The sequence below is a fragment of the Barbatula barbatula genome, assembly GCF_947034865.1.
Source record: "Barbatula barbatula genome assembly, chromosome: 11".
NCBI lineage: Eukaryota > Metazoa > Chordata > Actinopteri > Cypriniformes > Nemacheilidae > Barbatula > Barbatula barbatula.
In genome coordinates this window covers 214,947-237,521 of record NC_136774.1, presented here as the reverse complement: position 1 = coordinate 237,521, position 22,575 = coordinate 214,947, and the positions used below count along the sequence as shown (strand labels likewise).

Sequence of the window (22,575 nt, the reverse complement as noted above, 5' to 3'; positions counted from 1 at the left end):
GGTTTTCCCCTGCCAATCTCCTAACAAGTATCACTCGCTCTTTTCCCAGTTTACTCTGGCTGAAGAAGTTTTTTCATAAATGTTTAGACTATTTGTTAAATTCAAAACATCTATATCACTTTTTATAAAAACAGTTATATCGTCAGCATAGGCAGAAATAGTAATTGGCCTATTTCCACAGCCATCTATCATAAACCCCTGCAATTTCTCTTTAAGTTTATATAATAAAGGTTCAATGGCCAAAGCATATAACTGTCCTGATAAGGGACAGCCTTGCCTTATAACTCTATGAACTAACACTGGATGGCTTAGCCCACCTCCGACCTTTAACAATGCAGAAGCTCCAGTATATAACAGTTTTACCCAAGAAACGAAAGTCTCACCAATACCAAATGCATTAAAGGTTTTATCCATCCATCCATTTTCTACCGCTTATCCGGGGCCGGGTCGCGGGGGCAGCAGTCTAAGCAGAGATGCCCAGACATCCCTCACCCTAGACACTTCCTCCAGCTCTTCCGGGGGGACACCGAGGCGTTCCCAGGCCAGCCGGGAGACATAGTCCCACCAGCGTGTCCTAGGTCTTCCCCGGGGTCTCCTCCCGGTCGGACGGGCCCGGAACACCTTCCGGGGAAGGCGTCCAGTAGGCATCCGTAACAGATGCCCAAGCCACCTCAGCTGACCCCTCTCGATGTGGAGGAGCAGCGGCTCTACTCCGAGCTCCTCCCGGGTGACCGAGCTTCTCACCCTATCTCTAAGAGATCGCCCAGCCACCCTGCGGAGGAAGCTCATTTCAGCCGCCTGTATCCGGGATCTTGTCCTTTCGGTCATGACCCAAAGCTCATGACCATAGGTGAGAGTAGGAACGTAGATTGACCGGTAAATTGAGAGCTTCGCCTTGCGGCTCAGCTCTTTCTTCACCACGACGGACCGGTACATCGACCGCATTACTGCAGAAGCTGCACCGATCCGTCTGTCAATCTCCCGTTCCATCCTTCCCTCACTCGTGAACAAGACCCCGAGATACTTAAACTCCTCCACTTGAGGAAGGAACTCTCCACCAACCTGAAGGTTTAAAATAAATACAAATGATCAACCTTATCAAAAGCTTTTTCTTGATCAATTGACAGAAGATCTACATCCTCGTTACTAGCATTTGCCAAATCCATTACATCACGCACAAGAAAAAGATTGTCCATTATAGTTCTTTTCAGCACACAATACGTTTGAAATTCATTGATAACAAACTCTAAACATTGTTTTAATCTATTTGAAAGACATTTAGCTAAAATTTTCTCCAGTTCTTTAACAGACGAAGATCACCTTTTTTTGGTAATAGGGATAGGACTGCTCTTCTACAACTTAATGGCAGCTCCTTTTTTTATGAGAGATTCTAAAGACTTCAAGTAAATCCTCTTTTAAAAGAGTCCAGAATTGTTTATTAAACTCAGACGGAAGTCCATCAATGCCTGGAGACCGACCGTTAGAAAGTGTCTTTACAGCCTCTGATATTTCATCTAATTGAATATCAGCATCAAGCCATTGTCTCTGTTCATCCGTAAGCTTTGGCAAATTTCTTAGAAGGTCATCCATGCAATTAGTGTCACAGTCTCTTGCTTTGAATAAATCAGTATAAAAATCTTTTGCATGGTTTCTCATTTCTTTTGGATTAATTATTAAAGTTTCAAATGTAACATAAGTTTTCTTCCTCCTTCTTTCTTCGCCAAATTAAACAAATATGAACTCGGAGCATCTACTTCTCGTATTGAAGAATAGCGTGCTCTTATCAAAGCTCCTTTTGCTCTTTCATTGAACGGAGATGCCAGAACAGTCTTTTTTGCTTTTAATTGTTCCACTTCTTCTGAATTCTCTTCAATAATTCCTTCTTCAATTTTAATTAATTCACTCTCAAGTGTTTTAATTGTGTCCTTTATAAGTCTATTTGAGTGAGCTGTATAATTCTGACAAACAAATATTATTTGTGCTTTTCCAACATCCCACCATTGCACTAAATCTTCATAGTCACTCTTTTGTTCTTGCCATCTAGACCAAAATAACCCAAACTTTTCACAAAATACAAAGTCATGTAATAATTTCTGATTAAAATGCCAGTAACACCCTATCCAACCTTGCAGCACTAACGTAATCTATGTAAATTGCTTCACTGTTGGGTGTTTTACCCGCTAAACATTAAATAAATCAAATTTTCTTATAATGCTGCCTAACAAATTAGCAGACTGGGGATATGTTCTTCACTATTTCGGTCCATTGTAAAATCTAAAGTACAATTCCTGTCAACCCCAAGAACTATACATACATCATTTTCATAATTTTTTAAACCACTAGATATTTTTTTTTTAAATCTACTCTTTCTGCTCCATTGTTTGGTGAGAAAGGAAAACCCCATTACCTCTGCCTGTACAACCAAAATTCTACCGTCAACTATCTCATAAGAGGATATATTTATCATATTAAGCTTTTTGGAAAATAGAATTGCAACACCTCCACTTAGATTAGAGCCATGACTTAAAAACATCTTCCCCTCCCACCACATTTTCCATTCAATTTCATTACTTAAATCGCTGTGGGTTTCTTGTAAAAAAATAATATCCAAATGTTTATTTTTAATTAATTCATTCAAGGCAGCCCTTTTCCTGTAATTCCTTCCCCCATTAATATTTATTGTCCCCATTTTTGTGCTCTCCATAAGAAGAAAAAAAATAGAAAGACAAAACATAAAAAAAAGCAGGAAAAAGAAAACACCCCTTGTGACATAATCATTGAATTACTTTTTAAGCCATCTCCTGTCTTTTCGTATATTTGTCACGATTTTAAATTTGACTAAATCTTTTCCTTCGGCTCAGTTCTTCCACTCCTACACTCTTCTGTACTTTAACTGCCGACCTCAAGAATTTTTCGACATCCGGAAAGAAAGTCTGAATCTTATAAGTTTTTCCAAAAGTTTCATCAAGGAACTCTTTAATTTCTTTCACCGTATACAACTGATCATCACCACTTTGAGAAAATATGTCAGACATTCCTGAAATACTATCATCATCATCAGCCATCTCTTCCTCCTCCTCCTCCTCCTCCTCCTCTCTATCATCTTCAAGTTGAACAACATTGACCTCAGCTTCCTTAACGGTCTTATTAACAATATCACGTTTTTCAACATTTATTTCTTCGCATCTTTGATCCTGATTATTCTGTGTTTCATTGTTTTCTGATTCATCTCCCTTCCTTTCAGTTTTCTGTAAACTCTTTCCTTTCCCACCCTCACTCTCTTTTGACCCACCTGGCCTTGCCATTTCATTTAACCCTGTCGGCACCACCGTTTCATTTTCCAACTCATTCTTTTCAGTGTTCGTTTTATGAGGGCACGCATTTTTCTTGTGACCTATTTCACCACATTCAAAACATTTTAGACTTCCAGTACTTGCATAAAGCATGTAGGTCTTCCCCTCATACATAACTCGAAAAGAGATATCGAGAACCGTTGAATCCAAAAAAAAAACACTTGACGTCTAAAAGACGTAACATGTTTCAAAGACTCGCTTTTACATCCTAGTGGAACCATCTTAATTCCACTAGCGATTTTCCCAAATCTCAATTATTCCTTTTCAATATCCTGATTTGGTATGAAAGGGGGACAATTCGAGATTGTTATCCGGCTCGATTGAGCCACCAGCGGAGAAATAACTGTTAAAGCACCACTTCAATCGCTTCCTATAACCTTCAATAAACTTCTTACACCTCTCACCCGGAAATTTTGGACCACTCTTCCTTTGAAAACTGCTCCAGGTCTCTCATATTGGATGGCGCCTTTTCCCAACAGCAATTTTAAGATCTCTCCACAGTTGTTAAATGGGATTTAGATCTGGACTCATTGCGGGCCACTTCAGAACTCTCCAGCGCTTTGTTGCCATCCATTTCTGGGTGCTTTTTGAAGTATGTTTGGGGTCATTGTCCTGCTGGAAGACCCGCGACCTCGGAGGCAAACCCAGCTTTCTGACAATGGGCCCTACATTGCGACCCAAAATCCTTTGGTAATCCTCAGATTTCCTTATGCCTTGCACACAGTCAAGGCACCCAGTGCCAATTTCTATGGAACTTGTTTGGGTCCGTCCTGTCCAGGGAGAAATGCTACAGTGCCATGGGTTGCAAACTTCGTGATATTGTTGCGAACTGTGGACAAAGGAACATCTAGATCTCTGGAGATGGACTTGTAACCAGGAGATTGTTGATATTTTTCCACAACTTTGGTTCACAAGTCCTCAGACGGTTCTCAAGTCCTCAGAAGGTTCTCTTCTCCTCTTTTTGTTGTCCATGCTTAGTGTGGCACACACAGACACACAATGCAAAGACTAAGTCAACTTATCTGCTTTTGGTGTGATTTTTATATTGCTCACACCTGTTACTTGCCCCAGGTAAGTTTAAAGGAGCATCACATGCTTGAAACAATCTTATTTATCCACAATTTTGAAAGGGTGCCAATAATTTGTCCAGGTCATTTTGTGAGTTTTGTGTGACATTATGTTAAAATTAGCTTTTTTCCCCTGCATTAATACATGTGTTAATGCAATACTTTTCTGTGAGAAATACTTGATTTTCTGGAAAAATTTCAGGGGTGCCAACAACATGACTGTTTATAAAATATCATATGTTCTAATTATTGATGTTTAGCATTTTGTGTAGCATAAAATGTTAATAGTAAATATTATCAGAATGTAAAACCTAGTGTTGTAGTACTCAAGACCGGTCTTAACACCTTTTTCTGATGGTCTTGGTCAGACTTAGTGGTCTCTGGATTTTATTTCAAGACCGGTCAAGACCACAACTGTGAAAATACACCAGCAATTTAGTGTCATTGTCTGATTTATGTATGTGTGAACACCACTCATGTGATTGAATGTAAAACTTCTTCTGGCTTTAAAAGCATTCACCACTTGTTCCTTCTTTGATTCTTCAGGTACTTGTATAATTGTGGTACTCTTACTGCTGGTAAGATAAGAATGCAGGATTGTCTTTAATGAAATCAGTCTATTTAATAAATACACACAAAGGCCCACGATATCTGACATGTGATTGCAATAAAGGTACATGAGATCTTTTTTATTTTTTATAATGTCTGATGTGTTATTGATTTTGTATAATTATTCAATAAACCACAAGTTAATGAGTAACTTGAGTTTTAGGCACGATCAAACACAAGAAGTTTTTGTTTATTTTGGCTAGTCCCAAACAAATCTAGAACACATCTGAACTTTTGTGCATTTCTGAGCAACACACGGCTATTTTGCTATTGATTAGATAAAAAAGCAATGAAGCTAATAGTCACTGAATGTTTTGTTGAAGGTCACAGACTTTATCTTGGGTATTTTCAGTTTTTTTATGCTTAGTTAATGGAATTTTTACCTGCACCAATTTTTTTATATGTTACAGTAGGTGGGTGATAAAACATGGAACCTAAAACATCCTACGCATACATTTCTGCACAATAGATCACCCAAGTTACTTCTATTATTATTTTATTACAAATTTTTAGTGTTTCGTGGATCTTTTGAATGAATTTTGGTCGTCCTATTCAATTCTAATTTGTCCCGCAACTCTTATGCTAGATTTCTGATCCCTTAAGTGAATCTTGTTCAGAATAAACTTACAACGACAAACCTCGCGTCACCGCATGACTAAATCAATGTAATTATAGTTGACGGGCGTTTGTGTTGGTGTTTGTGTCGTCAGGTGTGACCATGAAGCTGATGGATGAGGTTGCCGGGATCGTAGCTGCCCGTCACTGCAAGACAAACATTGTGACGGCATCTGTGGACGCCATTAACTTCCACCAGAAGATCAAGAAAGGTAATGGAGACATAAACTAGACATTCATAGAGTAGAAAATACTTTCTCAAGTCATGCAGGACTCAATCCAGTTCAAATTGCTAATAGTTGTCTACAAATCATTAAACGATCGTGCTGCTTCGTATCTATCTGGTTCACTCCTCCCATATTCATCGGCTAGGAGTTTACGTTCTTCCTTATCCCCAGAACTGCTCTAGAGACGAGGGGATCCAGAGCTTTCGAAGTAGCCGGTCCCACGCTTTGGAACAATTTACCAACACACATTCCAGCGGTTTCCACCTTATCGGAGTTTAAAGCCTCCTTAAAAAACATCTTTTGTTCTTTGCTTTTAATACATGGAAACTTTGGTTTTATACTTTTTTTATCATCATAGACTTTATTACTGTTTTAAGTTTTTATATTTGTTATTGTCAATTGTACAGCGCTTTGCTTGGCCTGGTCCATGTTTAAATGTGCTTTATAAATAAACTTGAACTTGAACTGTGTGGAGAAATGTGCTTTCACCTCCATGCAGGCCTCTGCTGATATTAACAAACACAAAGCCTCTCACAAACATACACCCTAAAAAGGAAAGAGATTTGAAAGGCTCAAGCTTGTTCATCATTATAAACTCATGAAAGCCTGCCAAAAATAATTTCCCTCAACTCCCCCCCAAAAAACCCTCTTGCAGTTACGATGAAATAAAGATATACATGAAGTGACAGGACGGCCTTTAAATAGCACTTTTAAATACAGTAAATGGGCCGGTGGAAAATTGGAGCGGGTACATGAGAACACTTATCTGATAAAGTCATCTCTTTCCAGAAGATCTGCATGAAACCTTGTGAAAGGAAAACACCTTCAACTAACACGAACAAGCAGACTTTACTTTAATCATTTGTTCATATTTTATTTAATGTGGCATATTTATATATTGATTTATTTGTAAGCGGTGTGTTTTGTAGCTCATGCTCAGCTTCTATACTCAATGCTCATTTAAATGATGATGACTACAGCATCATACGATCCTATTTTGTACGATACAGCTCTAATACAGCAAAAAACAGTAAAGGAAGCACGGCAAAAATGGTTAAATGTACAGCTGGACGTTCATTATGTCACTGGTTGGTTATTTCATCTCCACACTATATGCAAATGCAACTTCATTATTCCAGAGGAGACTTTCATGCGTTCCTTTACTGTTACTTCTGTGAACAAGACGGAGAGAACGCTGCTAAAGGTGTTTTGGGGGTGGTTACCAATGCAGTGTTCAGATACTGGGGTCATAGCAGGTTCTTAAAGGGATCCAGCCGACACTGGGAATGACTGCGCAACATCTTTAATGAAAATGGGAAGAATAGATCAGACCGAGTAATGAATTCACAGATTTCATATTTTGTTCTAAATATATTTTGTGAGTCCGTTTTTACATCTTGATCTCTGCAGCGCTGTAGCTACAGAAGTCCGTTGACAGCCTTTAAAAAAGCAGCTGGACATCGCACGTGTTTGTTAAATGTGACGTGATGAAAGACGACCTCGGGCTCATTGATGATCAGTGTTTACACAATGAAAAGTGTTTCATGTTTTCATCTTCAGACGAGATGCACTGAATAATTCATCTGATTATTATTCTTTCCTTTTATCCGTTACTACATCTGATTCTTCAAACGTGAACAGAAGTAATGTTCCATGTAGCTTAGTGGTTAGAGCGTGGCGTTGGCACCATGGGTTCCATCTCAGGGATGGCACATACTTGGAAGCTAATGTATAGTATAATGAAATGTAAGTCGCTTTATCTAAAAGCGTCTGCCAAATGCGTAAATGTAATACTGTATGTGCTAATCACAGACAGGAACTCTGCAGAATCTTCTCAGATTCATATACTTCTGAAGCCCGTGTGTTTTTCTGACATGAACTCAATAAAGCTTTCAGCAGTTTGAATTATTCAGTGGATTTGATGGGATTTCAGCAAACGCTGCCGTGCTTGTGTCTCAACTCACGTCTCTGGATTCTCAGAGTCAGTTTAATGTAGTAAATACGGTTTATAGTGTATACGATAGATGTAAATAGAGTATACTATATATATATACTGTTTAGATTGTATCTTTTCAATGAATTACAAAAGAAGATTTCTGTGAAATGACACAAGGATGCATGTGCTACTGTACGTGCATATTCCAAATGAGTATTTTCATCAGAAAACAAGGAACAAAGGAAATATTATATTTTTTAGGATTTTTTGAATTTCAGTGGAGCAGTTCAAAGTGGAGGATGAAATTGTTCTTGTCAAGGAACAGGCTTGTGTGGGTTGTAAGTGAGGTTTGTGATGCTTTAATGATGTCTCTGGCGCTCTTTTATAAACATTCACAGACAAGTCAGTATAGACCCCTTTATGGCCGACGTCACGCTTACGTCACAGCATTAGCTGAAGGCAAAACAAAGGAAAACTGGAGGCGTCCAATACAAACCAGTACGGATTCAGGATTCAGAAACCAGGAGTTTCAAATATCATCTTGTTGTGTTGTTTAGTGCCACAGTCTCCAGTTTGATATATTAACACAAACCTGCTTCAATTGACAAACAAAAACACTGACGACAGATAAACACAATCAAACGAGCGGACTGAAGAGAAACCGTTTCACTTGATAACACTTAAGATTTGAAGACCACTTTTGTCTTTTGTTTATGTGGCTTATTTTGTTGGTTAACTGCTAGTTGTATAAGTAACAAAGTTAGCTAGCACACCCTATGCGTTCAAAAGTTAATGCTTCGTGAAAATAACCTTGTTCCCCAGTTTATTCTTTGGGCATACAGGGAGATATATTTAGATGCATTACCACCTCAGGTGTGCATTAACTTTCCAATAGTTGAAGGGACCGAAGTCAATTATTCTGCTTATACCATGGTTACCACACCACGGGACATTGTTCAATTGTTTTATTTCAATATTTGTCATGTTATTGTCTTTTAAATGCTGTTGATGGTAAAACTACTTTCTTTGGCATCTCATTTCAAGCGTCTTTTAGAGCTTGAGCCACATGGTGGATGGGTGTGTGTTTGTGTGTGTGTGAGTGAGCGCGAGAGACCACACGCACACCTGCGTGTTTGCTGTAATGTGACAGAAAGGCCAGGGATAATAATATTATTTCTTTTGTAATTTAGCTTGTACAGCAGTAAAAAACAAAGTTATTTTATTTATTCTATGTGTTTCTATATTGTTTTTGAAATGCTTTGTCTATTGAAACGAAACTGTGCATGTGTTTCCATTAACAGTAAAGTTTGAGACGACAAACGTCAGATGAAGAGCAGGTGCTGTGTGAGGTGATGGCCTGTAGGCGAGACTATAACATTTCTGTTGTTTATACTTGGCGCAATGATATGGACCTGTTATGCTTCATAGGTGTGCCTTTACCGAAAGTGAATGAATACCTATAGAACGTTTGTCAACCAATCAGATTGAAGCATTCAACAGCCGTGGTATAATATGTTATAAACAGGTCTTGATACTGTAGCTAGTGTCTGATGAAACATTCTGTCAGATTGCATTAGTGTTTTATTTTTGCATCCGTGTTTCTCAACAACTAATGTGATTCATGTCTTTCTGTGTCCTCTGCAGGCTGTGTGATCACCGTCACGGGCCGGATCACCTTCACCAGTAATAAATCAATGGAGATTGAGGTTTTAGTGGACGCTGATTCACTGGTGGAGGTCGAGAAGGGTAAATATCGCAGTGTCACCGCTTTCTTCACTTACATCTCCCTCGACAAGGACAACAAACCGCTGGCCGTCCCGCCGCTGAAGGTGAATCATACACACATCTTTCCATTTCATGAAGCAGCACACAGCAACGTCATTTTGAGAACTTTTGCTTTTATCACTGAACGGGTCAGATGAGGGCAGATTACAAGAGTAGGAAAGCACGTCACGATCCCATCAGATTTAGATCCGTCTTGTACTGTATGTCTGCATAGAATAATAAGCACTAACACTGCTGACAAATGAAGAATACCACCTGATCGTGTTTCTTTCAGAAGAATGACATTCAGCTATTATCTTGCTCTTTGTTTTTTTGTGTTCAAGTCAAGAACAGGGCTGGAAATGTGTGTCCAGGGAGGGAAACAGAGTTCAAGAAAAAAATGTCCAAACTTTTATCACCGTACACTGACTCGCTAAGAACGTGATCTTTCAGCATCTATGCCTTAAAAACAGAAAATACAGCGACTATATCCAGCACTGATGTTCACACTGATATGACTTCTGCTTCCATGAGCACACTAGAGATTGAACGGGATGGGAGGTTTTTCTTCTTGAATCTTCTCTGTTGATGTTGTAGCAGATGTCAGTTTCCTGGATTAAATGTGACGGGGTGACAAGAAGGCGTGCAGGTCTTAAACTTTATTTATGTATTTATTTCATTTTTTGGCAAGAAAACATTTCAAAGAAGCCATCAGAAAGAGCTTGATCTACAGTATTTGATATAAAAAGCTTTTCTATCCTCCACATCCGCCTTTCCAGTAAGTCCCTCCAGGACGTTCTTGACACATTTTCATTTTCTCTTGGGATCTTACAGGTCGGGTCACAGATGTTTCTTTATCCTCATGCATTATTTTTTTTAGCATTGCACTGTTTTCTATAATATTCACTAACCCTCAGTCAGTTTCATATTTGAGTCATGTCACACTGTGTGATATAATGTCACTACTGGCTTTTTACATTTACATTTACATTTATTCATTTGGCAGACGCTTTTATCCAAAGCGACTTACAAGTAGTTTTTTACAAATACAAAAATGTTCATGTTGATATAAACAGTGTTAGATGATGGATTGCTCATTCAAGAGTCACATGTACATTTGACATTTGATATTCAAAAACACAAACATAATCTCACATAAAACAATTTAAATCAAATTCTGTTGGCCGATGTCATGCAAGGCTCCTTGGTTTGGATATGTAGGGTATAACCCACGGCTGCACGACGTGGAGGCAAAGAACCACCCAACTCGAAATGCATTAAACTAATTTAAAGCAAAAGTCCCCCTCATTAGCCAGGCTGGAAACAAATTCAATCTGTAATTGATGTTTAAAGTACAATGTTTGATTGAAAATGACAGTAGCACTCGTCTGCTTTAAGTGTGAGAGAGATTTAGTGGAGGCATATGATTTCATATATTTGAATGAATTAGAGGAATTCTCTTTAACTCAAAAATTTTACAAATTTCGATATTATTCATACTTTTGTAATACTGAAGCTCTACAGCAATTCTTGATTTGACAAAAGCTCTTGGCCACTTCCATTTTCTATTCTGTTCTTCCTTGTTTTGTAAATTGCTAACTTAGCCTGTCCAATCAGAAAATGAATCAGCTGATATTGGTTATACCCTGCCCCCAATATAAAGACATCTGGTGTAAACTTCATCCCACAACTCCCACACAGCAAATCCTTAAGACTGAACAGCATTTAAAGTCTTGTACACACTAAAAACAATGAGAAATAGTTTCTGTGGAATCACAAAAAAACACATTCATCATCGGCAGTTGGAGTAATGACTGAAACAAGCCACAGCCTCATACAATAGTAGGTCACCATACAGTATATAAAGTCACCAAATTGTCAATGGCGGTTTACACAGCCCCCTTCCTCTTTCATACCAACCTCCCATTTAACGTTCCTTTATTTAGAACTTGAATAAAACTTGTATACATGGTTTTCCCGTCTGCTGCATACAAGTCTAAATGGTCCAATCCATCTTGGAGACATTTCTTTTGCAAAATCCCCAGTTTTAGAAAAGGGTCCTTTAAATCCCCCAAATATCTCTTTCACTCTTGAAATCCTTTATTGAAGACCTTAACTGATTTGTCAGTTTTGACCTTCACATCTCTACTGTGGTTCATGCGGCGAGTTGATATTTGACCTAGCCAGGGGGCTCAGCTCAGGTCCAGTAACATGAACTGTATGCCTCAATGTCACAGTTTTGGAGGCACATAACATTTGCACGAGTCCTGGAACATTCTGCCCTGCGGTGTCCCTTGACAAGACGTTCTTCCAGTCTCCAGCCGGCAAGTCCACGATAAACTGAGGTATTCCAGCCAATCATAACGGATTAAGATCCATTAGAAACATCGTGATGGAGAATCATTTTTGCATGTGTTCATTCCAGAAATAGAAAGGCAAATAAAAGCTGCCTGAGCATCAGTCATAATGTTCTTCTCTTTCAGAACAGAAATAGTATATGAAGGAACTATTTCTGACTTCAGGTGTTTTTTGTTCTCCCGCAGTGAAAGATCTTTCATGTCTATTTTTAGAATCTCCACTTTTAGCTCCTGCAGAATAGATTCATGGACGGGGGGCTGAAGAGTGTTCAGAAGAGCGGAATGAAAGCGGTGAGGATTGCCCGACCCTTTAAGGGTTTGCCTTTTAAAACCAGCAATGTGACCTGATTTCAGTTCATTCTGCACTACAAAACTAACCCTTTCAAAAGGAAATATAGTTTTTCTTTTAAATATTCACGTCACAAAATTTGATATAATTGTTTGGATGAAAAGTGTTGATTGAGCGGATGATTCAGTGCAATCTATCTGAAGTCATCAATGCTTTGACAAACACTTGGCAGGTCCAGGCCATACAAGACATGTTGTGTTACCGTAGCAACCGCTGGCTTTGAGCATGATAACCAGATTTATTTTTAGAAAAAGCTCGTTTGTGTGTGTGTGTGTGTGTGTGTGCAGTGAGAGTGTGATATGTGTCTCATGATAATGAAGACACTGCCTGTGTACAGTATTCTTCAGGAACATCATTCAACTGCTCATAAAACATCCCATTATTACTGGATTAAGACAAATAACTCTCTTTATTTACCAAAACATCAAGAGAATAGAGTCATGTTTTACCACTCAAATCGCGCATAGAAAACTTGACTCACACTAAAAGCGCTCTGCCCTTAAAAGTGGGAAGCACTTTCGCAAACTGTGCATTACCAGTTAACACAGTGGACCAAAGTCCTCTTTTCAGTGGAAAGTAAATATAATTTGGAAATCAAGGTCCCAGAGCCTGTAGCTAGAGTGGAGAGGCACATAATCCTTGTTGCCTGAAGTCCAATGATGATTTGGCTGTCATGTCATCTGCTGGTGTTGGTCCACTGTGTTTTCTGAAGTCCACAGTCAATGCAGCCATCTACAAGGAACTTTTAGAGCACTTCATGCTTCCTTCTGATGACAAGCTTTATGGAGATGGTGATTTCCAGCAGGACTTGGCACCTGCCCACAGTGCCAAAGGTACCAAAAGCTAATTCAATGTCCAAGGTGTTCTGCGCTTGACTGGCCAACGAACCCACCTGACCTGAACCCCATAGAGAACCTAAGAGAAAGATGAGAGACACCAGACCCAACAATGCAGATGACCTGAAGGCCGTATAGAAATGAACATAATTTTCAGAAGCCTAACATTTCTGTGTAAGATATCCTTTTTTATTGATCTTATAAAACATTATATTCTAATTAATTGAGATGCACCTGTACATCTTTGATGGCTTGAGGTTGAGTAATTGATCAGCCAGCTCCTCTACAGATATGACTGTAAATGGGAATCCAATGCAATTTAGGTTACAAATGTTTTGTATTTTTTGCATGCAGTATTTGGGACTCTTATTGATACATTTCTGCATTTTCTGGCCTAGTACACATGATTGCACAGTGTTGGAAGTGCATAAATGGTTTTAACTGGAAAACTGAAAACATGATAGACAGACAGGTCTAGGGTAAAACATAGCAGTGTGACAGGAACACAGACTAAACTACACTGAACTCAAACAGGAACTCACCACATGAAACGAAATGAACCAGCACAGGACAGAAGACACAATGGCATTAAGTAAGGGACCAAATCAAGAGGGGAACAAGTGTAGGGCATGAATCAATAACGAGGAGACGAGAGCGTATGGCAAGCCAAATTAACAATAATTGCCTCTCTCCACACTAAACATGAGATTCTGTCATGATCCTGCCACTAAACCAAGAGAATCATGACATGATGCAGCATAATCATGACACTTTATCAGTAAGGTAAAGCTTTGTTTTGTTAAGTAGCTAGTTTCTATTTAAATCTTAAAATTTGATTATGAATTATGAGTTATAATTCATTAAATAACACCGCCTAAAAAGTAACGAGTAACTAGTAATTCTTACTTTTAGTCAATAACTTTTTTAACACCAGTACGTTTATTTGTAAGTGAGTACAATTTCAGCAATGTAACAGTACTTGTATCTAAATAAAAATTTCCAGTACTTTCCACCACTGACTACAGTACATTGATGGCGCGTCGGACTGTTTTCTTGACCAATGAGAAGTTTCTCCTAATTATTCATGACAGCGCCAGTTGTGTTTCTATCTGACCCTTCAGAGCAGTGTTGACAACTTGGTGACTTTGTCGCTAGATTAAGTCACTTTTCAAACCTCTTTAGCGACTTATTTGTTCAATAAGCGAAATCAAGCTACTTTCTGAATATACTTTGGCGACTTGGCGAAACATTCTGCTTCACTTCGAATGCCTTGAAAGAGCGAGTCGTTGCCTTCCCGTGCAGTACCGCCTCTCTCTCTCTCTGTCTACTCCGCTCAGTGAGCGACAAATGTTTGCCTGGGCTCAAATCAAACTAAATGGAAGTCCGGGTGCAGCTTACTTCTCAAGTGAAATAAGCTCTTATCAACTACACTGTCATATTAACTAGAACAGTTATACTTGCATTTAATTCAAAATAAATACTCATATAACATTTCGTGTTTTCTGTAAAACCAAAGTGGCTTGAAAGAAAGATTGGTGTAATGACCATAGGCTGTATAAAACAGGTAATGACTAAAGATATGGAATCGAATCAGTTCTATCGTGCCTCACCCGCTCCCTCACTCTTTTTCTCATGGCGTTCACGCCTGTTTTAGTTGCAACGACAGTGAGGTAGACTGTAGCTGAAAATGGGGGGTTTCTTGACCCTCTAAGTCTGTATATCTTAAAAAGTAGCTTATTATATCAAATCGAAATTTCATGTTCAATAACATACTTATGTGGTAAGTTGTCTTGTTATAAGTGGGATAAAACGTGTACAGTAATAAGTCCAATGTCAGGGTTTATTCTTGCGATAACAACCAGCTGCCTGTACATTATCCCTTACATAATCCCCTCAAATCGTTGTAAACCTGTATGTGAGTCGTTCTTTAGTGGAACACAAAAGAAGATATTTTGAGAAACATCTCAGTGGTTTTGTGTTCAGACAATGGAGTTCAGTTTTTCAACCTTCTCCAAAATATCTGAAGAAAGAAAGATATGATGTAGTTGATGATGTAGGTGTAGAAATTAAGTGGACACAGAGATGAAAGGGGAAATCATCATTACACCTCTTTCTCAATCTTTGAATGAGAATTGTTTGTTAAACTGTAATTGGGAGTGTAATTGTGTTCATGTTTTATCTACGTTAGTGTTTGTCGGTGTATTGTTCTAGCTTAACAAAATGTAACAAAATTACTGTGTATAGTAACTTATAGTAATTTTTTTGTGATTGCAATTTGTATTTCCATATTCATTTTGTATTTGTATCTTCCTACAATAAATATCATGGTAAAGCTATGGTTCCTGTAGGGAGACAAGGATGAATGGGTTTTATAATGGTTTTTCCAATGCAATTGTAAGAACATACTATATATAGGTAAAGGATAAGTATTCTTCTGCACACAGACAGACACGCAGACACAGAGGCCATTACCTAGAACCAAACACCCAAGATAAGGAGAGAGAAACACAGCTCAGATATTAAACAGACTATAAATTCCTATATGCAGCATTGATTAAATAAAACTTTAAAATTCTAGCAGCCCCCCCGGCCAGGCAAAAAGTGAAATACAGTATGCGAACGGTGGCGAGGAACCCAAAACTCCATTGGAGGAGAAAATAAACCTCAGAGGGAAACCAGGCCTAACCAGGGGATTCCAGTTCCCCTCTGGCAAAAGCTGCAGCCTCTGCACAAGCTCGACAGTGCTTGCACAACAAGGCAAAATAAAAGAACATTTAGATTTAAGATTATTATTAATAATCTAATAACATTTTGTAGAGAAGAGGTGTCAAGTGGCCTTGTCCTTCTTTATCTAGCTCTATCATCTCAGCATTTGTCAGGTCTGGGCATGAACTGCGTCCTGCCCGCTCTGGTAACCTTGGAACAATGAGACAAGACTGGCTGAGAGTAGTAGTGGAGTGTCTTTAAAACCTTTCGTTTTTAGTGGGAACTCTGTCAAACGTCTCGGTTACCCTGATGGAGGGAACGAGACGTTGTGTCGACAGAATGGGGTTTGATTTGAGAACCTATCATCTCTGACTGACTTGAAAAGGACAATGAAAAATAAGTGAATGAAATTTGCATGCCGGTCTCCGCCCCGGACATCCTTTTTGGATTCAATTTATTGTCATTACACACATACAAGTACAGTGCAACGGAATGTATTCCGGGTATAAAACGGAGCCGGCGTGGGGCATTCATTCACCTTTTGTGCTGGGGAGCCTGAGAATCGTGTCTCGACTGCTGCAGCGGGCGGCCAGCGTTGTGGCATCAAGGACACAACGTCTCGTTCCCTCCATCAGGGAATGGAGGTTACATACGTAACCGAGACAGTCCCTTTCTGTCGGTCTCTCGACGTTGTGTCGACAGAATGGGGTTCCTAGGAAAGTGCCACAGCGCTGTGCCGCGTCACAATCTCCCTTGAAGCGACGCTGACTGGCCTGGGCGTGTCAGACGTGAGCTCTAGCGTGAATTGTTATCTTCCAGTGGAAAGGTAGGGGTAGCCTGTCAGGAACCTAATGACCAGGTCGTGTTGTCCCAGAGACTTCCCATTAACTGGTTCGTGATGAGCGGCAATGGCGGCTACAAACACTTTTAGAGTGGAAGGGGAGAGATTGTTTGCAGAAAGAACAACACACTCCCGATCGAGCATCTCCGTGGGTCTTCTCACCGAGAAGAACACCAGGACGAGAAGAGGCGCCACTAAAAGTCATATAGCCGCCTCGTGGTCGGGCCCTAGCCTGAATGATGGTCTCCACCAGGGCTCAGGATCTCCTCGTCCCGTCCTGGGTTGACCTGCAGGGTTGATCTGCAACCCCAGACGGTCTAGGTGCCGGAGCACCAGGTCCCTGTGTGTACACAACAGATCTCGCGAGTGTGCCAAGATGAGCCAGTCGTCGAGATAGTTGAGTATGCACACGCCTGTAAAACCTGGAGCACATCTCGGCCAGAGGGATGAGCTCGATCGCGCCCTTCGCCAGATGGGTAGCGACCTCGGCCCAAAGCACGGGAGCATCAACGCCTCTGATTGAGGTGAAGAGGATGCCCCGAAACTTGGGTGGAAACTTGGCGAACTGAATCGCGCAGCCGAGATGGATCGTTCTCTCCAGCCACTGTGACGTCTGGGAAGAGCCAACCAGGCTCCCAGGGACTGAGACAGGGGGACTAGAGGTTCGATCTGCTTCGATGGCTGGCAGTACAGCTTCCTCGCCGTGGGGGGGAACCCGGGAGGAGAGCGGCTCTGCCGGGCTGCTTGCCTGGCGATACTGCAGCTCATTGCACCGTCTGACTGAGAGTGCTGATGGCCACTGAGATGAATACCCGACACTGTGCCTCGCCGTGACACAACGCGGGGTTGCCGGGCACCGTCATGTGATGGGTGAGAGCGGCTGTGAGAAAAGCCCAGGGAGAGAGGAAGCTCTTTTTGTGAGAAAGGTGGGCACTAGGCCCTGAGAAGGGCCTGGCTGGTGTTGTCCGACAGTCCAGCGATGTAGAGGCTGGGGTCGGGCCCGGTGGACACGATCTCCCTGGGCTCATCCCGTCAGGAACGCTTCTGCTTCCACGGGGGACCATTGGTTGAATCAACACTTGTGTGTAACAATACCTACATGGTGAAAACTTTCAGACTGACATGTCATTGTTCCTCATGTGTCACGCGATTTACTTTATGATACTTTATTGTTCTTTTATAAATGTTTATTTTGACAGGAATCCTTGCCAAACACATGATAATAATGGAGTTTTGTACATTTGCTTTAGATAAAGTGCTGGTTGTGTATTCAGTGTGCGGCTATGTGACGGAAGCCTTGTATTCCCCTCCAGCTTATTCATTTGTTGAAGAAGACATGCGCTGCTTTTATGGCCTGATGTCTTTCTGTGTCGCTCATCATGAGCCCTGAGCAACAGGACAGTCACTGAGCCAGATGTCACATTCTTCAAGGTCACAGACACAAATAACAAACAGCTGCTTTGCTTTCTTCTCTGGCTGTTGACGATATCTTGATGCTGTCATTGAATGCCATCAGAAGATGTAGTCCCTCACATGCAATATAATAAAAGAAGACATTATGAGTGCTTTACAGCAGCTCTGTGATGTAGAGGACGTAGTTGTGATCATTTAAAAATGCCTGCAGATGTTAAGAAACACATATTACCCGTTTGTCAGCCTGAATATCAGCAGTCCTGTAATATTCAATGGATTCACTGGGGTTTGCTACACTGCAAAAAACTTACTTAGTATTCCTGTCTTGTTTTCCAGTACAAATGTAAATAAATTCTTGAATCAAGATGTATTTTCTTGATGACCAAGTTCACCTAAGAAAATAAGTCTTGATTTTAGACAATTCACTGAAATTTGTCTAAAAACAAGATTACTTTTCTTAGGTCATTTTGATTCAATAATCTTTTGACATTTGATATGGAAAACATGACAGAAATACTACGTTTTTACAGTGTACCGCTGTGCATTACTATCTGGTTATTCATAGCCATCGATGAGAATAATTGTAATGTACATATGCATACACGGAATGTGTCTGTGTTCGGTAATACGGTACAACACGTTAATCCATGGTAGTGTTACCGCGGGCAGTTCAAATCACTGTGAAGAAGAATGTCCTTATTTCTTTCCTTTGACTTCTTAAAATAACACTGCATGCGTTTATTCTGTGGCGTCATACACACGTGCACTCTGATGTAAACAACCTCACGTTGAGAAGAATAGCGGAAGGCAGTGCGCTGCCGAGTCAACCTATGGTGACATATGAGTTACCCACTTCTCATATTTATATATTTATATATATATATAGTTGCATTTATATATTTTTAAGAATGTTGGTAAAAAAAACGTGGGTCCCCATTGACTTGGACTTGTTTTGTGTCCATATAGGACCAATGCTTTTGGGTAAATGATGACAGAATTTTTTTATTTTTGGGTGAATTATCCCTTTAAAGGTCCAGTCAGTAAAATCTAGCGAATTGCAACCAATCACTCACTCCGCTCCTCCCCCTCCTTTTTCAAACACTACCACGGCTGATAGAACATGGCCAATTACATGCAAGGGGATCCGCTGTGTATGTAGATAGATTTGCTTCAAAGGACTAGGTGTTATAATCCCACTATTTCAGCACAGTTAAATTACACCTGAAGCATGACAGAAGGAGCAGTCAAGAATATGAATATAGGAAAAGGAGGTCTGAGGTTTCACTGGGTTTGTAAGGTAGGCATCCTCTGTGTTTGGGGGATTAATGATTGAAATACATACCTTTCCTTGCTATTATCAGAGAGACATCACATGAGTTGTGAGTCCAATCCCACTATCATCACATCCATTATCCTGGGTGAAAGATGCCTTTGGTGAGGTTCTGCTGATAATGCCCTTTGTATCAATGCGACACATCGTCAGTTGTGCACCTCAGCCCCATTGGGTGTTTCAGCCCTTCATCCCAAGACACCCTCAGCCAATGGAGGCCCACCGCAGGTTGATCAGACTCCATAAGGCCATGACTGCCCTTACCACTAATGCATGCTCAGTGAAAGGGGGGGACTGGCAATCTGGCGTACCAGGCATTTTTCCCGGTGGGCAGCTATCGTTTGGGGCCAGTTACGGATGCTTTTGGTGAATTATAAATGCGAGTGTACGCAACATGAAAGCCAAAGACACTTAGGCTTTCCTCGCATAACCACCCCCGTCAACAGAATTAGTGGAATTAAACTCTTAAGCCCCTGCAGCCCACCTCCACCGGGAATACTTTCGCTGTCCATCCCTGATCTTGTTGGCATACCGGATATTCTTTCTTTCAAATGCTTTGCTAATGGCCTCTTCCCAAGGTACAGTCATCACATCTATGTGGACTGTCCTACTGGAGCTGGACCACAGAACCATGTTCTGTATTAGCACCTAATGAACTATTGCTCTTTTATGACATATCGCTTATTGTTCCCCAAACTCTTTGTAAGTAACTTTGGATGAAAGTGTCTGCAAAATGACTAAATGTAAATGTCCGACCGCAGGTTGGTCGCTGCAATTTCCAAGGGAAAGTAAGCCTGTGGTTTAAATCAACTTAGCATTTCACAATCCCTGGCTCAACTCAGCAGGCCTGAATCTGGGTTTAAGGGCTTGGCCCGCGTTTTCTGCCCCTCTGAAAAAAAGGGTTGGCTTTGAGCGAGTTAGCCCTGGCGTTTTGGTGGATGGCATTTGCTGGGACTCTCTTGTTCTCTGCTGCTGCAGCCAAGCACTTTAGTACTTGATTGTGGCGCAATGTGTATCTCCCTTGTCTCAAGCTCTTCTTACAACCCACAAGAATATGTTTAAGGTTTGCTGGAGCTGCACATAGTTGGCAGGCTGGATCCTGTCAATACCAAACATGCAGATTTGTTGGTGTGGGCAACAAGTCATATGTAGCTCTGATGAATTTCATACTCCACAGGATTTGGCGCTGTTCAATGCCTTCCCACCTCATTGAACGTCCTTGCTGTGCTTGAGAGACTGATCTGGCACAGCTACTTGCTTCCTCTTGACGCCGAACCTCCTCCACTACCAGGTGACGCTGTTCCTTTGGTATTGCTTTTTTCGCCATGTGGGTGTGGTTAATGCCAAACCTCTGCCATGTTGAACTTGTCCCACAATGTCCTTATGTCTGAGGGCTGTGGTTGGATTTCAATTCCTCCCAGTCGCTCCTGTTGAAGAAGCATCTCTTACACAGGGATCACAGGATTCTTTGAGCGTCATCTCTAACCTTGTTTTGGTACATTTATATTCCTCCCAAGACTTGAAATGGGAAGAGAGAGCTCCATTCCTGTACAGCCCTATGTTGCTAAGGCATCTTGGTAGCCCAAGACATTTCCACACTTATGTACTCACCAATCTCTCCAGGTTCTTGGCGTGAGACACCATGAGCTCAAACATTGAAATTGGTCACATAATGCGCGGGATTTGCTGTGTTTGACCTCCATTTGTGCCCAAATAATGTTTTCCTGGAGCTTATCCAGCAGCCGCTTTGTACATGCTTTGGTTGTTGGGATGGTTGTCATGTCATCTATGTACAGTATGCCCTGATTGGACTTAGGCGCAACCCATTTTTCAAACACTCTCCTCCAACCACCCAATGCGATGCCCGGATTATTATTTCCATTGCCATTGTGAAAGCCTGTGATGAAATTGTGCAACCTGCCATTATACCAACCTCCAGCTGTTGCCACATGGTGGTCCTATCCTGTGTGGTTATCCAGAATTGGAGATCGTAAGGCTGTCCACAGCAGCTCATGTGGCACGTATCCAAAGGTATTAGCAAGATCTAGAAATTGCTTATTCTAAGGTAATAAAAACATAATGCTTCATTGTGTAAGCTCTTTATACACATCTGAAGGCATAGCTATGTATATATTGTTGCATTTCTATCAATAGATGATCCCAAATATGACACACTGGACCTTTAAGAGAGACATACACATCATACACATGACAAACTGCGCAGAGCTGAAAGGCAGAATCCAAATGTTTCATTGGTTGGTGTGTGAGACTTTTCCATCATCACATCAAAGTATCTAACTTCATATGACGTTTCTCTTCCTTATAGTTGGATGGTGAGGAGGAGCAGAAACGTTTTGAAGAAGGAAAGGCCCGTTACCTGCAGAATAAAGCAAAGAGACTTGCAGAAAAAGAACAACCGCAGTGAATTTCATCATCATACAGATGAACCTCTCTCTCTCTTCTACTACATGTAGCCCAGTAAATGGAAGTTTTGCTCTACTTGAATTCATTGATTTTATTGTCAGTATACTAAAGCACTATGTGTGTATCTGTACGTCATATGTAACACAAAGTGAACATGTATTTATTATTTTATCTGAAGTGATGGGCACAACTCAAATGTATTATACACAAATAAAAGTAGCCAATACTAGGACACGTGTGTGTGTGTTTATTTTGGGTTCAGCTCTGTTCTTGTGCGGGGATGAACATGGAGGATTTTTTCAGCTGGGAAACACGTCATGTGACAGATGGGAGGCAGTGACATCATCTTTATAGCTAAAGGCAATTTGTTGTACCTAAAACAAACTGCACATTGGTTGTCGTTGAAATATTAATTTAGTGTTGTATTTTAAAGCAACGTTGTGTGTGAATTTACAGGACTTTTTTATATATATTCTCAATCTTGATAATTTATGACATGTTAAAGTGATATGGGCAGATGGTTTGATGATGTGTATTTTACACATGTCGTTGCAGTTTCTTTATGAATATTTGCCCTTAATGCCCTCTCAAAAGATTCAATTAAACCATTAAATATTAGGTGTGCATGGTACACAATAGAGAAAACATTGAACTTGGTAAGGCTTTTTATTTGACAGAAATGAATAACTACACTGTATCAGGGCATATGATATATGGGCAGTAGTCTTATATATAAACAATAAGCAGA

The 22,575-nt window shown here is 40.5% G+C and overlaps 1 protein-coding gene across 4 annotated transcripts in view; it reads left to right on the top strand.

The window, feature by feature from the left end:
• Positions 1–22,058, top strand: part of acot7 (acyl-CoA thioesterase 7) — a 96,846-nt gene extending 74,788 nt beyond the window's left edge. For 2 of the 4 annotated variants that reach the window (XR_013787296.1, XR_013787297.1), the window contains exons 7-9: positions 5,740–5,856; positions 9,452–12,219; positions 21,730–22,055. Coding sequence is in view for 2 of the 4 variants with exons in the window: in XM_079467459.1 (XP_079323585.1) it covers positions 5,740–5,856; positions 9,452–9,636; positions 21,730–21,828 (401 nt within the window). In the remaining 2 variants the exon portion in view is untranslated. Of the gene's footprint in view, positions 1–5,739; positions 5,857–9,451; positions 12,220–21,729 lie in introns of all 4 variants that reach the window. The other 2 variants (XM_079467459.1, XM_079467460.1) reach the window with 1 other exon arrangement.
• Positions 22,059–22,575: the final 517 nt, after the last annotated feature.